This window comes from Henckelia pumila, chromosome 3 (assembly GCF_033568475.1).
Source record: "Henckelia pumila isolate YLH828 chromosome 3, ASM3356847v2, whole genome shotgun sequence".
Lineage (NCBI taxonomy): Eukaryota > Viridiplantae > Streptophyta > Magnoliopsida > Lamiales > Gesneriaceae > Henckelia > Henckelia pumila.
The window spans coordinates 181927199-181947087 of record NC_133122.1 but is presented as its reverse complement, the minus strand read 5'-3'; the positions used below and the strand labels follow the sequence as shown (position 1 = coordinate 181947087).

The following is a 19889-nucleotide window of genomic DNA, read 5'->3' as shown; positions in this document are numbered from 1 at the left end:
GTGGATGAGAAGATTAGAAGGAGACAGAACTCCAAATACATTGATATTACATTTTGTAATTTAGAGATATAAGTAGCGATATTTGTTGAGGTAAAAATACATACACACTTTTATCTATCAAATAAAAAACTTATCAAACAGATTCGATTTTTCATTTTTATAATCAATAATAAATATCTATGTATATATAAATATATATAATATATATATATATATATATATATATATATATATATATATATATATATATTCATAAAATAATCCACCAAAAGATGTATCTTTTACTTATCTTTCTCCCTTACCAAACGAACCCTTAGCCTATTAGACATGCATGATTTGTTCAATGACGTTATTATGATTTACAGACAACTATTTTAATTAACTAGTGTAGTTTGTAAAGTACTATGATTTTGCTAGTCTAATTTATAGGCATATATAATAATCTAGTACATACACAATGGCAGTGACATGTGCGGTTCCATTCATGCATGCTCAAGTCCTGTTGGTGTGCAGACAATTTCATTATATCATTGTACTCTGGCTTCTTATTGTAATTGTACCCTAAAAAAACTTCAGCTCTACTTATTGGTTTGAGAAAATGAATGTTCTTTTTTTAATAACAAATAAAAGTGAGGAAGAATTAAATTAATGGTATAATAAAAACTAGCGGTCACGCACATGTCACGCGTAACATAATTTTGTTATATCATCATATAATAAAATGCACGTACAGAGTGTAAAGAATAATTTGGTTGAAAAGTTGAGAAGGAGTGATGAAATAAAATTACATAGAGTTGGAGATAATTTGATTGAGAAGTTGAAGAGAGAGAACGTGTGTATTGGAGGTCGAGAGATCTTCAAATTTACACAATAATTAGAGCTGTCAAACGGGCCAACTCATGGCGGGACGGGCCGGCCCACCAAAAATCCACCTTTTGGCGGGTTGATGGCGGGCCGACCCACCATCTTGGCGGGCTGAAAATCCTCAACCCAACCCAAAGTGGGTTGTGGGTTAGGCGGGCCGGCCCGCGGGTTGAATCACGACAAATAAAAATAAATATAAAATATTATAATTAATTATAGATATTATTTCATAAATAAATATTAATAGAAACATATTAATAAAAATTTTAGTTATTGATTTCATGTGTGTAAATTTTATATAAAGTAATTAATACAAAAAAATCACAACTTTTATTAAAAAATACATATATAATAATAAAAATAAAAATAAATTATTAATTTTTCAGGCCCGCGCGGGTCGCGGGCCTAGGCGGGTTGGCCCATATAGGCCACCTTTTGTTGAACCTTCTTAAATTATGTGGCGGGCCGGGCAAACCCGGCGGGTCTAACCCAAATTGACGGCTCTAACAATAATCCAAAGAAGTTATTTTTTTTATTATTGATATGAAAGATATATTAGGTAAATGACGAAAAATACCAAATATGATTTCTATGATTTCATTTGCTTTATTAAATATTAAGGGTCTGTTTGAAGTGAGAGATGAGATAAATAATATAAAGATAAGTAATATATTGTAATAAAAATAAATTTAAAAAAATAGTTAATATATGATTTGATTGATTATGGTTTGTTTGATTTGATTGGTTATATTTTATATAAAAATAGTAAATTATCATTTTATTTTTTTAATAATTAATAAATTGATAAATAATATTATTTATAAAGGGTAATATAATAATTTAAATTTAATGATTTGATTGATGTAATATAAATAATTAATGATTTGATTTATATGATATAAATAATTGAAAAATGTATAAATAATATAATAAAAAAATGTAAAATTAGATAAAATTATTAATACATAAATTAATAATTTATAAATTCAAACCGACCCTAAATAGTTATAGAGAGTTAGTGATAATAATTGTATTTGAGGGTTTCTTTATGTTATCGAGAGGACGAGGTCAGAGGATAATTTGAGGAATACGTGGCCACTCGCTCTACACAAACAAATTGCTGTTGTTTAGCTTGATTCGCCTTTGATTCTGGAGGAATCCCTAATCCAATTTTGGGAATGAACCAATCATCAATGAATATACGAATTCAGACCCCTTCTCCTCCACTGTAAGGATTCATTCTTCTTGTTTAGTCACTACTGAGCTCCCAGTATCTGTGCTTACTGTGATTTACAGATAGGACTGCGTCTAAATTTTTTGTTCATTTTGTGGTTTGTGAAATTGAACTGGTATTTCATCTGCTCTTGTGCGTAAATAGACTTTGTGCATGGGTAAGATTCATCATTGGGGTGAATTGTTAGTAAGTAGGTACTGGGTACCACTCCTTTGTCCAATCGGACGGGGCCGTGGGCTTGATTTAGAGCAGACTGCTTGGGATTTGGCTAAGAAACTAGGTTTTACCTGGATGCTATATTTGTGGACGTTCTTGTGATGTAGGTGAGCAAGAAATGTTTTAGGATGTTAACACTTAACAGCATGAATGGTTTCATTTAGAATGAGTTTAATGCCTGCCCGTGCCTTGCTTAACAGTGGAGGTGGTTGGGGGTAATTAAGTAGCCCGTTCAGTTGAAAAAATGTATTAAATTTCATATAGAAGTTTTCTAAATTATAAGTTTTTGCATACTAAGTCATCTTTTCGATTATCTTTGTGTCTCCACCTCTGAATCTTATGTTTCTGCTTGATATTCTCATATAATTTGTTGTTTTATGTCACTCGCTAAGTAGGTTAAGGCTTGAGAGATGATAAGGCATATCACTTTGCTCTGCTTTTGAAATTTCTATCTTGTTAAAGATTTAAGCCTTTGATTCTGTAAGCTGAACGGTATCATTCAGTGCATCGGAATTCTGGTGAATTGTTGTTTGTTCGAATGATCGAGTGATTTTAACATTATTTGCTTTAATGCATTTTTTCTTAGACTACTGCCACGGGCCAAACTTTCTTCCCAGCAGACATGTCCTTGCACTAGAGTGCAATTGGAGGCTTTGTCCAATTCTAATTTGGCAAAGCGATCAGTGGCTACAAGATGTTACCTGGGATGGTCCAGGGCACCTGTGACTACGACACGACCACTGCATGCAAACTCATCACAGCCAGGAGCACTAACCACTTCTGGATCTCAAGAAGTATCCTCAACATCAATTGTTGGTAATGATAAGTTAGGAGTTCTATTACTCAATCTTGGAGGTCCTGAGACTCTAGAAGATGTGCAGCCATTCTTGTTTAACCTTTTTGCTGATCCGGTTGGTTCCTTTCAGTTCGATCGTTCTTTTGATTCTACTGTGGAGAAATGTTGAAGTTATTTTTTCTTTTTGTGTCATATTTTGGATTGTAATATGGAATGTAGGATATAATTCGACTGCCGAGGCCATTTCGTTTTCTTCAAAAGCCTTTGGCACAGTTCGTATCTGTTGTCAGATCTCCTAAGAGCAAAGAAGGATATGCTTCAATAGGTGGCGGTTCTCCTCTGCGGCGTATTACTGATGCCCAGGCATGATTTTCTCGAAGTCAATTCAAAATTCTTGCTATGGATTTTAACATTTATGGTGATTGATGATTAATATGAAAGTAGGTTTTCTTTTAATTTGTTAGGAGGGTGCTATCATATAATTTGATTGTCCATGATTCGTTATGGAGAATGGTGTATGATCCATATACTATTAGAATTGTAGATTAATTTACGTTTGATTTGTAGACATATGAATCACTAACCTGATAAGTACCTAGAAATTTCTGGTTGAATTATCACACTTTTTCTGTGGTGATTGATGATTAATGTGAAGAGAATTTGTTTTTTTTTTGGGGGTGGGGGGGGGTGGGGTGGGGTGGTGGTGGTGGGGGGTGGGGGGGGTGGGGGTAAATAAGATGGCATGTGGATTAACCTCCCTGGACTTTTAAACATTCTCTCTTTTGAGCTGTCAGCCTTTACTAGCTTGTATAAATCAATGGATTTTGTGGCATATAAATATTGATAGAATAATAGTCTCTTTTGTAATGTTCCCTCTATGTTCACCTTCATTTCTTTAATTTCTGTGCTAAAAACTGCAAATGAGAAAAACCAAAAATAATTTTGCTAGTGGTTTTAATCCTTTTTTTCCCCATAATATTTTAAAGATCTGGTTCTACAAGTGAATCTGGATAGGTTGTTTTTTCCAGGCTGAGGAGTTGAAAAAAGCACTATGTGCTAAAAATGTACCTGCAAATGTGTATGTTGGTATGCGTTACTGGCATCCATTTACCGAAGAAGCTATTGAACAGGTAATCCTCTGCCTGTTTGTCCTTAATTGAAATCCCCATCCACCTTCCCTCGGTCTTAAGTCAATAACTCTGGCAATATTTTTCTATTGTCACACTTCCGAAGTTAAATAAGCTGAAATTACTGAATGGTTTGTTGATACAAATTTGTTTTATGATTGTACTCTCTCATGTTTCACATTATTCTTTTGTTCCTGGATTATGATGCCTTTGACATTAACTTTGAATAATTTGTCGGAAACAATTGTGTCTTGTTGTGTGCTACAGATGGTTTTAGTTCACGTGATTTTTAAAAGCCTGCAGATGCAGAGATTTCATGAAGTGGGTGAATAACCATGCACCGAAGTTTTAGAGTGGAAATTTAAATTGGAACTATTTTTTGATAATCTGGATATAAGCGTATGGGAAAGCCTGGGGATGGGTGGCATTCTGGGTGTTTAGAGACTATTTCCTTGCACATGGGGTTTGTCATATTTTGATGTTTGTCCAAGTGTCATGCGCTGTTAGACTTGTGTTTTTTTGTGTGCAAGATACAAGTATTTTTTCCATTCCCTTTCTCTTTGCTAATCAGACTGTTTGTCATAATTTGGATTTGAGACTTAATAAATAATAAGTATGTTTTAGTATTAACGCCTTTTTCAAATGGACAACATAAATAAAAATTGGTTGGTTTACCCCAAAAGTCAATAGGCCATTCAATTTGTGACTGAAAAATTCAAAAAAACTAATCTATGATAGCATGACTTTTGCTCCCCTTCCACTGTGTTGTCGATTTTCTCATGTTTGATGTGGCCAGTTTATGAGTAATGAGGTATTTTTATTTGCTATGGTCAATTTCGGATATGATTGTGATATTTTGCTTTCTATTTATGGATAGATAAAGCAAGACAAAATTACAAAACTCGTTGTACTTCCTCTATACCCCCAATTTTCAATATCAACTAGTGGTTCAAGCCTTCGACTTCTGGAGAATATATTCAGGTATAGCTGTTTGCACGTGACTCTCTCATGATATTTTTTATTATCAATGTTAAAATTTGATTCTTGAATGGGTAAATATACAGGGAGGACGAATATCTAGTGAACATGCAACATACTGTCATTCCTTCGTGGTATCAGCGTGAAGGATACATAAAAGCTATGGGAGACTTGATTGAGAAAGAGTTGGGAAATTTTGATAGCCCAGAGGAGGTAATCCGACTGGTGGTTTGCTATGCTTTTGTTGAAAGTTGAAACATCCTTCGCCTTCACTTGTCCAAGACTTGTATTGAATCATGAACCACATGTTCATCCCCGTGGAATTTATATGCAAATTGTTATAACTAAACTTAATAGCTAGGCATATTGGATATCATTGACCTGATCAGATAAGCTGAAACTCTAATGTCGCTGTTCGCTTCATCATCTGTGGAATGACTTACATTCATCTTCAAGGGGGATTTCACCCTGACGATGAGAAGTTGGGATGAGGGATCTGATAAGATTTTCCGATCTCTGGATCTTCTTCTAAGATATACCCAATTTCACCCTTCGATGAGCAATGGTCATTCTTGAGCATTTCATTTGTTCTGTCCCTAGAAAATGACTTGCCGCTCTAAGATCATTACTGATATTGATATATCCCCCCTTCTGCCTCTCTATTCCTGCCATAACTGTTGCAAAACTCTTAAACACATAAATAAAGTCCTCAAACTGAAACTCGCAGTCTGATGAACCTGCCACAATCCCATAGTTACTGAGCTGGTGTTGGATGAGGTAGATTTAAATAGGAATGGAAATTTCAGGAACTTCATTCGTTTGAAGGGAATAGGAATGAATTTAGGACTGAAGGCCCAGTGGCGGTCATTTGGATGAGGGAAGCAAAGAGTAGCTATGTGGTGCACATGAATGATGGTCTTTCTCTCCTAAATAGGTCACTGCACTTATACATAGTCAGAAGATCATTCTTTTTTCCTTTAGGCTTGTTAGGGCTATAAGAATTTGAGGGTGGGGAATTTTCCCTGCCTTAAATAATTGTGTAGCTATCTAGGAGCCTATAAAGCTGAGAGTGGTTGACAGGCTTGCCCCTATCTGAAACTCGAGTCTGATGGTACAACCATCATGTCTAACAATTTTAACGATGACTCCGAAACATGCACATCTTCGTATTTGTACCATGCATATGAAACTTTAAAAATTTGATGGCATGCCCCGACCATTAACCTGGATATGACTATATATTTAATGTCTGCTATCTTTGTTTGTCATAGGTGATGATTTTCTTTAGTGCTCACGGGGTACCTCTTGCATACGTGGAGGATGCTGGTGATCCATACAAGGCTGAAATGGAGGAATGTGTGGACTTGATCATGGAAGAACTGGAAAAGAGAAGGATAAACAATGCATATACTCTTGCCTATCAGGTGCTATCTACTGTTCTCTTTTGCCATAGACAATCTAGTCAAATTATTTAATGCACCACGTGTGAGGTGATATGAATTTCCTTTCTGGGCTAGAAAATTATTGTCAGATACAATGCATCTTAGCTTATGTAGATGCCTCCAGTTTTGGTCTTCTATTTGCTATTGGAACCAGTTACTTCATTATTTTCGAGCTTTGATCTTTTTCAACCTTGCAAACATAGCCCCTAGTGCTTATATTACTTTTAAGTGAATATCATATTGTTATATTGATTTGGTTTGCTTGGTTTAATTTGCTGCAGAGTAGGGTTGGGCCAGTAGAGTGGTTGAGGCCATACACGGATGAGACTATAATTGAGCTTGGAAGGAAAGGAGTGAAGAGTCTCTTGGCTGTCCCAATTAGGTATTAATAATCATCATTTCACCACCTATGTCGGTGTCTGAAATTACCCTGAGCTTAGCTTTACTGGTTTTAGCTGCAAATGTCTTTTTTTCCTTAATCTTGTATTTTTTTATAAGTGTCTCAACTGATATCAATACACAGTTTTGTGAGCGAACACATTGAGACATTAGAGGAAATCGATGTTGAATACAAGGAGTTGGCTTTAGAATCTGGCATAGAGAACTGGGGACGGGTTCCAGCGCTTGGCTGTGAACCTACTTTCATTTTGGATTTGGCTGATGCAGTAATTGAAAGTCTTCCATATGTTGGAGCTATGGCTGTCTCCAATCTTGAAGCTCGACAGGTGAGTGAAAACGTTTCAATTTTACGCATTAAGTGGTTTTTTTTATCTGGCTAATCTATTGTCAAAAGTTGGAGGAACTGGCTAATCTATTGTCAAAAGTTGGAGGAAGGCTGATGGTTGTTGCTTGAGATATTTGGCTTATTTTATGTTTCTTTTTATTTTCTATTCTTTTTATGATTTCAGTTGTTACTTTGTATGTTTCTTATGTTTACTGTAGTCATTGGTTCCACTTGGAAGTGTGGAAGAGCTTCTTGCTGCATATGATTCACAGCGTAGGGAGTTGCCTCCCCCTATTGTTGTTTGGGAATGGGGTTGGACAAAAAGTGCAGAAACATGGAATGGAAGGGCAGCAATGCTGGCTGTACTTGTTCTCCTGGTGCTTGAAGTGACCACTGGAGAAGGTTTTTTACATCAGTGGGGTGTATTGCCCTTGTTTCGATGATAGAAACCTGTCCATCAAATGCTTATATACATATATGAATTCCTACCAACATTTGTTGAGAAGCTTGCGTGAAACTGAAGAAATCAAGTCCTCAACATAGTATTATACTAATATTTCGAGAACGACCGTGATATACCGGGCCTCTGATTCTTGAAGTTGTGTCGTGTCGCTATCTATCTGAAGCTTCTGCCGAGATTCTTGGCTCATAGTATCAATACACTAACGACTTGTGATACTTGGTTCTAAATGAGTGCCAAAGAAGAGAAGGGGTTGAAAAAAAGGCCATAGGAAGAGGTTAGAAGGAATTATAAATTACTATAAAATTGGGAAGAAAAACATCTAATGTATCAAAGAATGTTTGACCTTGAGGAAATCTTGCGAAAGGTATGTTCAAACATGCTCGGCTTGCCGACATTGAGATTTTGTGTAAAGTTTTCCTCTCGTTTTTGTTTGTTCTCTTCACAAATTGGCAACAGACTATGAACCTACTTACTATACTGTAGGAATTTCTATGTACAAATTTACAGGGACATTATGTTAATTCATCCACGATATATATATCTGCGATGAAGGACAATGTAGCTGTTCTGTTGTTTTGTTTTAAACATATGCTTCATTCATTTTGTTAGTAGTCTTTGTTGTAAATTTCTATGCATAATGTAACTTTGATGCAGTACATCGTAACATCGAGTAGTTGTTACAGATTATTGTGAACATTTTGAGAGATTTTAAAAAATGACATATACATGTAATCTATCAGGATAGCATGATGCAACAGGTTGCATGACATGTTTTTAAGAAACGGCAGGAAGATTAGAAATTTAAATACACTGAATATTATTGCTTATATATTGTACTCGTACATGCTTCCAAACTTGATTTATTTGTTAAATGCAATATTCAGATTATGCTGAATTAAGATGGAACTCTCCACTTGCATGAGCCTGCTTCACTTGCTTATCGTACTCATCTTCATTGTCATCTTCTTCTTCTATGTCTGACTCCCATTCTTGATCAACTTCTCCTCCCCAACCGAAGCCCGGAACTGGTCTAGATGAGGGAGGTGGAGATTTGGCTTCGGCAACTATCTTCATTATTTCATCAATGGTTTGTAGGGAAAAGCTCGGATCATCCTTCTGGTAGTATGCTGTTTGATTAGTTTCAGTTAGTTCCTTTGGCAAATTCTTCAAGAACCAAGGATGGGTTTTTATCTCTTTTATGCTGATTCTCTGCATGTAAATTTACACTTGTTAAAGTCGTTTTACGGCAATCATTAATGTATAGATAATTGACTCTTGATTTAGTAATAACGTGTTATTCATATATGAAATATCAGTCTAATCATGGAATGCGAGGAGGAATGTAGACGCATACCCGGGAAGGATGCGCGACGAAAATACGCGATAATAGGTGCCTACAATCTTGAGAAATATAGACGTAATCTGGGATTGTGTACTGAACACCCATAATTCTCTGAAGAGTAAGAAGAATTGAAGTTGATATATTGTATTTTTCGAATAGTTGTGAATTTGTAAATGCAAATTATACTCACGTACCGAAATTGTTTTTCTGAAATTCTTGGGGTCATTTGGATCTTCAAAAGGGTAAGCTCCCACCAGCATCACGTAAAGTGTGACTCCACATGACCACACATCTGCCATCTATTCCAAATTAAAGAATTTTAATGTAATGTTATTAAGCATCCATGTCAATGCCGAGGCAAACTTTGAACAAACGTTTGCTGATAGTAATTTGAAAATGCTTAAAAGAAATTGATTATGTATTTTTCTTTTTTAAAAGCTTTGTAAAGAATTCTATAATAATTTTTTTGTTAAGAATTTGGAAACACTGCCTTATTGAGCAGTCCCCTCATCTCTAAATGAGAAATCTTTGATTTTATTTTATTTTTAAATATAAAATTTTGTATTGGATCTACAATTATTAAAATTGTTGAAAATTTTTTAATCTATATTTTTCTTGCAAAACTTGATTACCTTTCCGTCATATTCTCGACGATGGAGAACTTCGGGCGCTATATATGCCGGTGTGCCGACAGTTGACTTGGGCCTCGAATGCAATACAGATGACTGGATAAACAACATTTTTTTTTTAGTTTCATGAAATTTATTTAAACAATAAATTAGTCAACACAATGAAATTAGGTAGTTTGAAATGGTTTCACGAATATTTATTTGTGACTCGATCAATATGGGTAAAATGAAAAGTAATATTTTTCATGGACCGAGTTGAGCAACATATGTCCAAAAAAAAAAAAAGTTTTTGTGATGAAATGAATACCTTGGAGTAACCAAAATCACAGATTTTGAGGCGAGGCGCTGGCTTGCCGTCTAGTAAAGTATTTTCCAACTTCAAATCCCTATGACATATTTGCTGCAAAGATGAAATACAATCATATTATACAATAAAGAGAGAGAGAGAGACAATTAATTGACTGTACATGTTAATGTACACTCACCATGGAGTGGCAGTAACAAACTCCAGAAATCAACTGCTGAAAGAAGTACCTGGCCTGCAGTCCCATATATATATATATAATTCAATCAATATATATCCCAATACTCAAAATACACACAATTCATGTAAGTCAAAACGTACAAATATAAAATAACAGACGACCGACCTCATCTTCACTAAATCTACCGGCGGTACAGATTCGATCGAACAATTCTCCGCCGGCCGCATATTCCATCACGATAGCCAAATGTGTTGGTGTCAACACAACCTGCACACAATTAATTGTGAATCAAAATTCTTAAAATAATTATTTTAAAGAATTGAACATGGTTTGATCTGTAGCGTACGCACCTCTTTGAAGCGAATTATGTTGGGATGTCGGAGCGATCTGTGATTTATGATTTCTCTGGCCACATTCTCATCAATCTGCATGTAAACAAGAAATTAAGAAAATTAAAAAGATATGATGGGATGAGAGTGATCATATAATATTACAAATTGTATAATTAATACGTACCTTATGGCCACGTTCGATGTATTTCATGGCCACCAGTTCCTTGGTTTCTTTGTGCCTCAAGAGCCTGGCCACGCCGAAATTTCCAGCTCCCAAATCCTTCACTACCTCGTACTTGTCCATTTTTAATTATCGTATATATATAGATTTAATTATGGAGCATATAATATAACTATGCTAGCTGAATTCAATTAATTAATTAATACCCATGCATGGGTATGAATTTACAGAGCAGATCCAGATTAATGAGAATTTTGATTAGTAGTACTGATAGAAGATTAATTGGAGAAGATGAGGCTTCGTATATATATACAATTTATTAATTAATAACAGGAAAATTAACTGATGATCGAGCACGCACAGATACACACCAGTGTGTGTGATCTGATTTTAATATTTTAATTATATTGGGGAGGTGGAGCACGTGATTTTCCTTCGAATGCATAGAAATATAATTTTGTCCTTAATTAATCTCTCTCACTTCCAACAAAAAGTACTCCTTCCAAGATTAATTTTGTGTGGGTTTTCTTCATTATGCATGCACAAGCATGAGGTTAATTCTACTACGGTTCGATACGTTTTTCTATTTGTGATTTTGATCTTTCTCTTAATTTTTTTGTCTTTAACACTCAAATTTATGTAGTATCACGTCAGCATCCCAGAGATAAACAAATATATAGGAGGCAAACTACAATTTCCCTAAAAATTATCCAACTAATATTGTTAATAAATATATGGTGAACATAAGATATGATTGGGAGCTTTTATGATTTTATCTACCTCAGTTTTTTTTAAAATAAAATAAAATAAAATTGAGGTTGGCCCCATATGAAGAATTTTGCACCGCCCGTCGGTGTGTAGGAGAATCGATCAATGCAAAAAAAAAAAAATATTTGACTTTTTGTGATGAAATAAAAACAAATATGGGGATATTGGGGAATCGAGCTACTCATTTAATTAAGGAGAGGGACCATGTGCCCATAAGTATGTAATTTTTGGGAAAGTCTATGTTATTTCAAGGGCACTGCCCTTGAAGTAGCGTGACAATTCGTGATTGGTTAAAATTAGTGGGGCCCACTGATTTTAACCAATCATACTCTGCCACGCTACCCCAATGGCAGTTCCCTTGGGTAGCATAGACTTTCCCATAATTTTTATGGACATACTATTTAATTAATGAGTATGGCTCTTGTGAGACGATTTTACGGATTTTTATAGGTAAGATGAGTCAACTTTTTTTATATTTACAATAAAAAATAATATTTTTTTACCATAAAAAATAAGAATTTTTTATGAGTGACCAAAATAGGAGACCCATCGCATAAAATTTATCAGTTAGATCGTCTCACATGAGTTTTTGTGTTAATTAATTGGCTTAAAAAAAATCAAAGAATGCAATGATTTTTATGTCATCTAATGCAATATTTAATGTACCATGGGGTTTTGATCGCCAAAAGGCCGGCTTATGGATGGGAGGAGAACCCGGGTGAATTTCACTCGGTGTAGCTGTGAAAACCGTAATTTTTCTAAATTACGTTTAGGATCTTTTATTATTTAATTATTTATTTGTGATAATAGTTAATTTATGATAATTAATATTAGTATATTTTATGTCATCGAGATAGTGTTGGAGATAGAATATAATTTTGGGTATCTTGATAAAATATTATTAAGATAGGTGATCAAGATCTAGGTGTGGTCAAATCTTGGGAGATAGATTTGAATTCAAATTTTGAAAGTCACTATCCTAGTCAATCTCAAACTCCTATTGTGTGCCTATAAATAGAGGTTCAAAGTTTAAGGAAAATCACTCATTCTCTCTTTTAATCTCCATATTTTCGTGTAGCAGCCTAAGCAATAGAGTCAATTTCTGTCCACTTTTCTCCTTATTTTCTTTCGGTTGGTTTAGTCAACTTTTGGTTGCAAGTGGCCTAAGGGATTTTCCAACCACTTTTTCCTAGTTACACGTATCCTAGGGATTTGAGAGAGTAAAATTTCTCAAGGTTTGTCAGATCACTTTCGTGAATTGGGAATAAATTAAAGAAAGAAAAGGGCTTGCTTTGGTTGGTTCACAGATTAGTGTGTTTCGAGAAGTACTTCCGAATTTCCATTGAAGTTTTGGTCCAGGATTTGCAAGGTTATTGATTTCTGTACACATCTACGGTAAGTGGGCTTTAGTTTTAAAACCTTATGTATGATTTAAAATTTCGATCGTTCATGATATTCTTTCGAATTTCGCTATGTAATTGATATTCTTGATGAATTTGTTATAAGTATGTTTTGACACTGTTATGACTCAAATTAAGAGTGGAAAGGGAATTTCCGAACCATGTTATGTTATGGCCCTGATTCGGTGGGTAATAATAACCGTTCCATGACCTCACCCCTTAGAGGGATTACATATAGGGGACTGATCAGTTAGCCACGATTAATGAGAGGAATTTCAGTGTCTGGCCAAAGTATGTAAATCATGTCTATTTTGTTATGATGATATTATGCTTTGTTATGCTTTGTTGGGACATGAAAGAAATGTTTTGTTATGGAATATATTATAAGTTTTGAGATAAATATATATATGTATATATTTGATATGATCGATCGGCCCCCACTTGCTGAGTGTTTTCCAAAACACTCACCCCCCTTACTTTTCCCCTTCCAGATGATGAAGATGGCGATTTAGAGGATCGTGAACAAGATATGTTTTGGGGATGGTGATAGAGGAATAATAAGACTAAATTTCGTTTTTTTATTATTGGGATTTTTGCTTTAATATTTTGTTATTAAATTTTTAGACGATTCCGCAATCGTTTTATTATTTTGGATTTATCGAGTTGTAAAGACAATGTTTTGAAGTTTATTTATGATAATAGACTGGTTTGGTTTATACTGTACTACGAGGCTGGTTGTTTTATAATTTGTGTGAATTTGAAACAACGCCGGTGACACGTCTTAATCTCGGGGCATGACAGTAGCATCCAACATGCATTGGCCCGGGCCCCATACAATTTGTGTGTGGAGCGCGGGCCAATGAATGGCCCAGATCCACCATAGAAGAACCCGGAGGAGAAATATAAAACAAGGGGCGGTGACTAGCTTTGACTTGTCCTCGAAGCCACCACACCGACCAAAATGAATGATATATAATTTTTATGGTTATTAAAAGTATTAAGAAATTAGAGAAACCATTTATATGCCTAAAATGAAACATTAGTTGATCACATATATTTGTTTTATCTGACTTTTGACTCAAGTTTTATAAAAGACCATATTCAAATTATAAATATTGTTTTATGACTTCCAGAAAATTTTTTTTTTTGACATCTATTGCTTTGAGGATTAATGAGTAAATTTGGCATGAGAAAGCCAAATGTTTTGTTTTTTTCTTTTTCTTTTAACCTTCAAAATTCAAATCGAAAAAATGAAATTCCGATTGGTTAAACATTTTGCTATCCAACTAAAAGTTGGTTATAGTTACAATTAACTTTGAGGATTTTACTATTAACTGAGTTTCACTGCGTGAGCTCTATAGTTAACACTTAATGTCGTTTGCTCCCTTGTTAAGTAAGGAGATCGTTCTTATTTTCATAGCGGATCAAGACAGTGTTTGCAAATTTTAAAAATAAATTATCATGGACTTCATAATCACTTATTTTTTGAGTTTACAAATACGACCTAAACTTATTTTGGTACCATAAATCATAAAATTGATGTGTAAACCACTTAAATAACGGAACTGGTGTGAATATACCGAGTACAAAAAATGATATCATAGTAGTCGAGCTCGACTTGTGAGAGAAATGACTTGTTGGAATTGATACATCTGCGAGTGGATACATGCAATCCGTGTAACTGGATGGAATGCAAACATAACAGGGCCACCAGCATATTCGAGCGATTGTGTAACAGGGCCATCAGCATATTCGAGCGATTGTGTAATTGGATGGAATGCAAACATAAGAGTGTCCTGTAAAGATTCTGCTTTTCTGCCCTGTGCTTTCGTCCTCGGCGGACACGTTCAGAATACCGTTGGCATCGATGTCAAAGCACACCCTAATCCTAGGAACCCCTCTGGGAGCAGGAGGAATCCCTGAGAGCTCCAAGGTTTCGATCAAGTTGTTGTCCCTGGTCCTAACTCTGTCTCCTTCGTACACCCGAATCAACACAGAAGGCTGGTTGTCAATGTAAGTAGTAAAGATCTGCTCTTTCTTGGTCGGAATCATGGTGTTCCTGGGCATCAACACTGTCATAACACCGCCAGCAGTTTCTACACCTAAGGACAGAGGCGTCACCTCCAGAAGCAAGACATCCTGCAGCTTTTCGCTTCCCTCGCCGCATAAAATGGCAGCATGGATAGCAGCCCCACGAACGACGGCCTCATCAGGGTTAATGCTCTTGCACAGATCTTTCCCATTGAACAAGTCCTTCAACAATTGCTGGACCTTGGGAATTCTAGTGGAGCCACCAACAAGTACTATATCATGGACACTGCTCTTGTCCACCTTGGCATCCCTCAGACACTTCTCAACTGGTTCCATACACTTCATGAACAAGTCCATGTTAAGCTCCTCGAATTTGGCTCGAGAAATGGAGGAATAGAAGTTAATACCCTGATGCAGGCTGTCAAGTTCGATGTTGGCTAGATTAACGGATGAGAGTACTCTCTTTGCTCTTTCACAGGCGCTCCTTAATCTACTGACAGCTCTTTGGTTTCTGGTAATGTTGATCTTGTTCTTCTGCTGAAATACCTGAACAAAGTGCATCACCATCCTGTCATCAAAATCTTCACCTCCAAGATGGGTGCAGCCTACGGCTGCCTTCTCCTCGAAAATGCCTTGCTCGATTGTAAAAAGAGAGGCGTTAACGTTACCACCACCAAGGTCGAAAACCAAAACATTATTCTCATCAGCAGTGGTTAATTTCTTGTCAAGACCATAGGCAAGGGCTGCAGCTGTTGGTTCCTTGATGATACGAATCACATGGAGACCAGCAATTGCTCCAGCATCCCTGATAGCTTTACGCTGGGAAATGTTAAAGTAAGCAGGAACAGAAACTATAGCATTCTTCACAGATGAACCAAGGTATGTTTCAGCAATTTTCCTCATCTTCAATAACAGCATGGAAGAGATCTCCTCCAGTGAAAATTGCTTCTGTTCACCCTTGTAATTCACTTCAATCATGGCCTTATCGTTGTATCCAGCAACGAGCTTGAAGGGCCGCAACTCGCTACCTTTCTGCACTGTGGCATCATTGAATCTCCCACCAATCAACCTCTTAAAGTTGAATACGGTGTTTGCTGAATTCCTATTGGCTTGTTTCTTGGCGGCGTCACCGATGAGCTGTTCATATTCTGAAAATCCGACATAAGATGGCGTTGTTAAGTAACCGTGGTCATTGCTAATGACATGGACATGGTCGTGTTGCCACACACCAGCGCAAGAGTATGAAGTCCCAAAATCTATACCAATCGCTGAAACTTCTCCTTTTCTAGCCTCTGTAGCTTCTTCTATTCCTTCATCTGAGTCTACTGCTGTGTTGGTTGCATCATTAGGTGGACAGATATCATCAACAACATTTCTTGTCTCATTTTGTCCTACGTGTCTCATTCTTTCATGTTGTTTAAGAATGGACTCTAGTTTTAGCACAACTTGGGCCATTGTTGGCCGTTTCTTTGGTTCACCATTCAAGCACCTTTCAGCAAGTTTCACAAAAATTTTGAGGCCAACTGGTGAAATTTCTTCCCTCAGACTCGATGATACAATCTGATCAACTTCTCCTTTACTTATCTTATCTTTAGTCCACTTAATCAGAATCTGTTCATCTTGTGCAACCCTTGGATCGAATGGTGGTCTTCCACATAGCACTTCCAGCAACACTACACCAAAGGCATATGTGTCACTTTTTCTCGTTAGTTTCCGATTGTTCAAATAATATGGATCTACGTACCAATGTGTTCCTTTAACATCTGTACTAACGAAGCTATGCAAATCAGTCATGTTTTCATGTTTGGCCAAGCCAAAGTCTGAAACTTTAGCTGTCAAATTTTCATCCAACAGGATGTTGGAAACCTTTACATCACGGTGTATAATTCTATGGCCTGTGTGCAGATAGTCTAGTCCTCTAGCAGCACCAATGCAAATGTTAAGGCATTGCTTCCAGTTGAGAGATGAAATAGATCTATTATTTCTCACATGGTTGTATAGGTGGTCAGCAAGCGTTCCATTAGACATGTATTCATAAACAATAATCATTTCTCCAGGCTCATTGCAGTAGCCAATCAGAGGTACTAGATTCACATGTCTCAGCTCAGAAAGTGTTTCGATCTCGGTCAAAAACTCTTGTGCTCCTTGCGTAGAGCTTGGCTTTAACCGCTTTATGGCAACAATCTCTTTGCCATTATCAATGAGGCCTTTGAAAACATTACCGAATCCACCTTTTCCAATGATATGTTCACTCGAAAAATTTCTGGTTGCTGATTTTATCTCGGCCAACGAAAAGTGACGACAGATTCTTCCAGCTCTGGGTGATGTCTTATTTTCCTCCTTTGTTCTGTTAGCTTCTGAAATCTCTCGCAACTTACAAACACTGATATTTATCAAAGCAAGTACAGCTACCAAAATGGTTGCAAGTGCATTTCTGTGTCCTAGAACTGATAGAGAAGTTAAGATGTTCAAGGATGGCGAATCCGGTGCTAAGGGTATTGGATTTGGAGAAGCAAGGCTATTGTCAGGATTGCTGATTTTAAATATTTCAAATCCCACAAGGGGCCTATTTGGTTCCAGGAGTTGATCATTCGATTTGAGGTATATCAATAGGTCACGCTTACATTCTTCTTTCCGCCCTTTCATCATCGCCAGATAATCCTTGTACCTCAGATTACCATTGCTACCCCTCTCAACAACCATGACAACATCTGCATCAGCCGTAAATTCGGCACTGAAAATTTTGAAAGTTAGATCTCCTGTCTCTGCCATCTTGAGTCCCATCTCAGACAAATGAAGTCTCACCAAGTATCTAAATCCCACGCTCACAGATACTTTCCATGTAACGTTGTTGACTCCGTCTGCATTTACTTTGGGAGACATTTCCCACATCCCAAACATGCTATTGGAATCATCAGTTGACCAAAAAGAATCCTGTTTTACTTTTAGTCTATGAACCATTTCAAGTGCAGTGGTTTTATCGATTCCTCCACCATGTAAATAAGAATGGTGTGAAGGTACTGAATTTATCTCGATGCCATTCAAGAAAGCATAAGTATGTCGTGATTGACTAGAGAAAACCATATGGAGGATTTGATTTTCTTGAATGTTGATACAGAACTCCTTGGCAAAAGATTTCATACCAAGAGCATCGGCAGTGAGCGAAGCACTAAAGTTATGAAGCAAAGTGAAAGAAGCAGCTTCAACTGTGAACAAGTCCTTGTATCTTTGGAAACCTTTATATGGAACAGGATTAAAGTGAAGGCGGATGAATATCTGACCTGGTTTGACTAGAAAAATGTAGGAGAATGCGGAATGAGAGATGCGAGCAGTTGTGTAAGGAATTGTGTCAGCTGAGATGGAGTTTCTTGCTACAGTTGAGGAGCCCTTTATTTGTAATGAAGAAGACAACATCGGATGCATATCACCGACCCATTCTCTGCCATTTTTTGCCGCAGAAGTTAATTTTGAACCGCAGTTAATCGAAACATCACCGGCGAGGTGATCACCACCAGCCGTGAATGCAACGAGGAAACAGAAAGTAGCCAAGGTAACTGAATCTGGATACATATTTGTTTGTGTGGGGAAATATCTTTGGGAATGTGAATGATTATGATGGCTGACTTTAGTTTGCTAGTCCACCATTCCCCAATGGTGTATTTGGAAGTGCTATTTCCTTCACAAGTCCGGCAGGTCAATGGGTGACTATTGAAATATCAATTAAGCCAACTCAACTCATGTTTGCTGTCATCGAGGTTGATTCACTTGAGTTACGGCAAGATTTTTATGAGTGGTGTTAGTTTATTTGGACGATGATATGTTCCTTTCTTTTTTTTTTTTCCAGGCATGAATCTCGTTTGTGTTTTTTACTTGACTAGTAATACAATTTGAAATTATGCCTAAAAAAAAAAGAAAAGAAATTATCTAATTTATTTTATTTGTAATTTAAATAAAATTTATACGGAATCGAAGTTATTTGCACCAACTTCATGTGAAAATCGAAAATTCAGATTCACCCTTATAGAAACTAAATAAAAATAAACGTCGTGTCAGGATGATAATTTTTACAACAAGTTTAAGAATCACGAGAAAAATCCAAAACAGGAGGGTTTGAGTACAAACTTTCGGACATGCGTTCAAGTATATTATTTTCATCCTCAAACCTGTCCCAAAACCCCGATGATGATGACGACAAAAGGTTGAGAAATGTATCTTAGCCAAAAGATAAGTCCCAATTCATAATCGCTATCTTCATTAATTTTTTCGATTATTATAATTAAGGTCACTTGGTTCTCTTTTCCTTTTAAATGATCTTAGCCAAGAGGTTAAGAAATGTACCATTACCAACTACACATCTTAGGGAATGTTTGAAATTGATCTTATGTAACAAAAGTAAATTTTAGCTACACAATGTTATAAGAACCCAACGCATTCCCACCCAAAAAAGAAAACAAAAACTAATCAATCGGTTTCAATTTTTAATGAAACGAGGATTATCGTTGAGTAAGATTTGAGTCTCCCTCCATAATTGCTTAATTAACCAATGGATCTACCACAATATACACACATCTTGAGTATAAATGAAAGAATATTATCCATCCGGATATGATTTTTTCTTCTCTTGAAACCCAACTACACATTCCCAATATGATCTCGAATAACTCCCCATCGGAATTTGATTTGAATACATCTGAGCTAGTTTTTACCATGTATCAAACAATCATTTTCCATCACCTATAAAAATAGCCATGAGGTTTCCTATTCTAATGCTGTTTCTCGAATTATTTTACAGATAGCTGTGCTCATTTGGCCCCTTTTTGGAAATGTGTTTTATAAGGTTATAGACTCGTCCCTAAATTGGATATTCGATTACTCAA

General features: G+C 36.2%; 3 protein-coding genes across 4 annotated transcripts; 1 reads left to right on the top strand and 2 right to left on the bottom strand.

Annotated features, from left to right (window-relative positions):
- Positions 1 to 1906: 1906 nt before the first annotated feature.
- Positions 1907 to 8866, top strand: LOC140891159 (ferrochelatase-2, chloroplastic). 2 transcript variants are annotated; one of them, XR_012152438.1, is made up of 11 exons: positions 1907 to 2092; positions 2901 to 3225; positions 3330 to 3473; positions 4139 to 4240; positions 5115 to 5218; positions 5302 to 5428; positions 6487 to 6639; positions 6939 to 7039; positions 7181 to 7382; positions 7600 to 8208; positions 8729 to 8866. XR_012152438.1 is itself a non-coding variant. In XM_073299499.1 (10 exons), the coding sequence occupies exons 1-10, from the start codon at positions 2043 to 2045 to the stop codon at positions 7822 to 7824; spliced, it is 1533 nt and encodes a 510-aa protein (XP_073155600.1). In that variant the 5' UTR covers positions 1907 to 2042; the 3' UTR covers positions 7825 to 8369. The 2 variants fall into 2 exon arrangements, 1 of the variants encoding a protein (XP_073155600.1); XM_073299499.1 differs by lacking the exon at positions 8729 to 8866 and having other exon boundaries at positions 7600 to 8369.
- On the bottom strand, positions 8730 to 11035 carry LOC140891160 (serine/threonine-protein kinase SRK2A-like). Its single transcript, XM_073299500.1, has 9 exons — positions 10817 to 11035; positions 10651 to 10725; positions 10466 to 10567; positions 10301 to 10354; positions 10123 to 10215; positions 9819 to 9911; positions 9381 to 9485; positions 9199 to 9297; positions 8730 to 9053 (listed from the first exon to the last, which is right to left on the bottom strand). The coding sequence occupies exons 1-9, from the start codon at positions 10934 to 10936 to the stop codon at positions 8730 to 8732; spliced, it is 1065 nt and encodes a 354-aa protein (XP_073155601.1). The 5' UTR covers positions 10937 to 11035.
- Positions 11036 to 14545: 3510 nt separating this feature from the next.
- Positions 14546 to 18752, bottom strand: LOC140887741 (uncharacterized). The gene has a single exon (XM_073295185.1). The coding sequence runs from the start codon at positions 18580 to 18582 to the stop codon at positions 14725 to 14727; it is 3858 nt and encodes a 1285-aa protein (XP_073151286.1). The 5' UTR covers positions 18583 to 18752; the 3' UTR covers positions 14546 to 14724.
- Between the last annotated feature and the right edge of the window lie 1137 nt (positions 18753 to 19889).

Coding starts and splice junctions, on each gene's coding strand:
- LOC140891159 (XM_073299499.1), top strand. CDS start 2,043: ATGAACCAATCATCAATGAATATACGAATTCAGACCCCTTCTCCTCCA. Junction 5,219..5,301: donor CTTCTGGAGAATATATTCAG/GTATAGCTGTTT, acceptor GTAAATATACAG/GGAGGACGAATATCTAGTGA. Junction 7,040..7,180: donor CTCTTGGCTGTCCCAATTAG/GTATTAATAATC, acceptor ATCAATACACAG/TTTTGTGAGCGAACACATTG.
- LOC140891160 (XM_073299500.1), bottom strand. CDS start 10,936: ATGGACAAGTACGAGGTAGTGAAGGATTTGGGAGCTGGAAATTTCGGC. Junction 10,568..10,650: donor ACATAATTCGCTTCAAAGAG/GTGCGTACGCTA, acceptor AATTGTGTGCAG/GTTGTGTTGACACCAACACA. Junction 9,298..9,380: donor ATTTCAGAAAAACAATTTCG/GTACGTGAGTAT, acceptor CTTACTCTTCAG/AGAATTATGGGTGTTCAGTA.
- LOC140887741 (XM_073295185.1), bottom strand. CDS start 18,582: ATGTATCCAGATTCAGTTACCTTGGCTACTTTCTGTTTCCTCGTTGCA.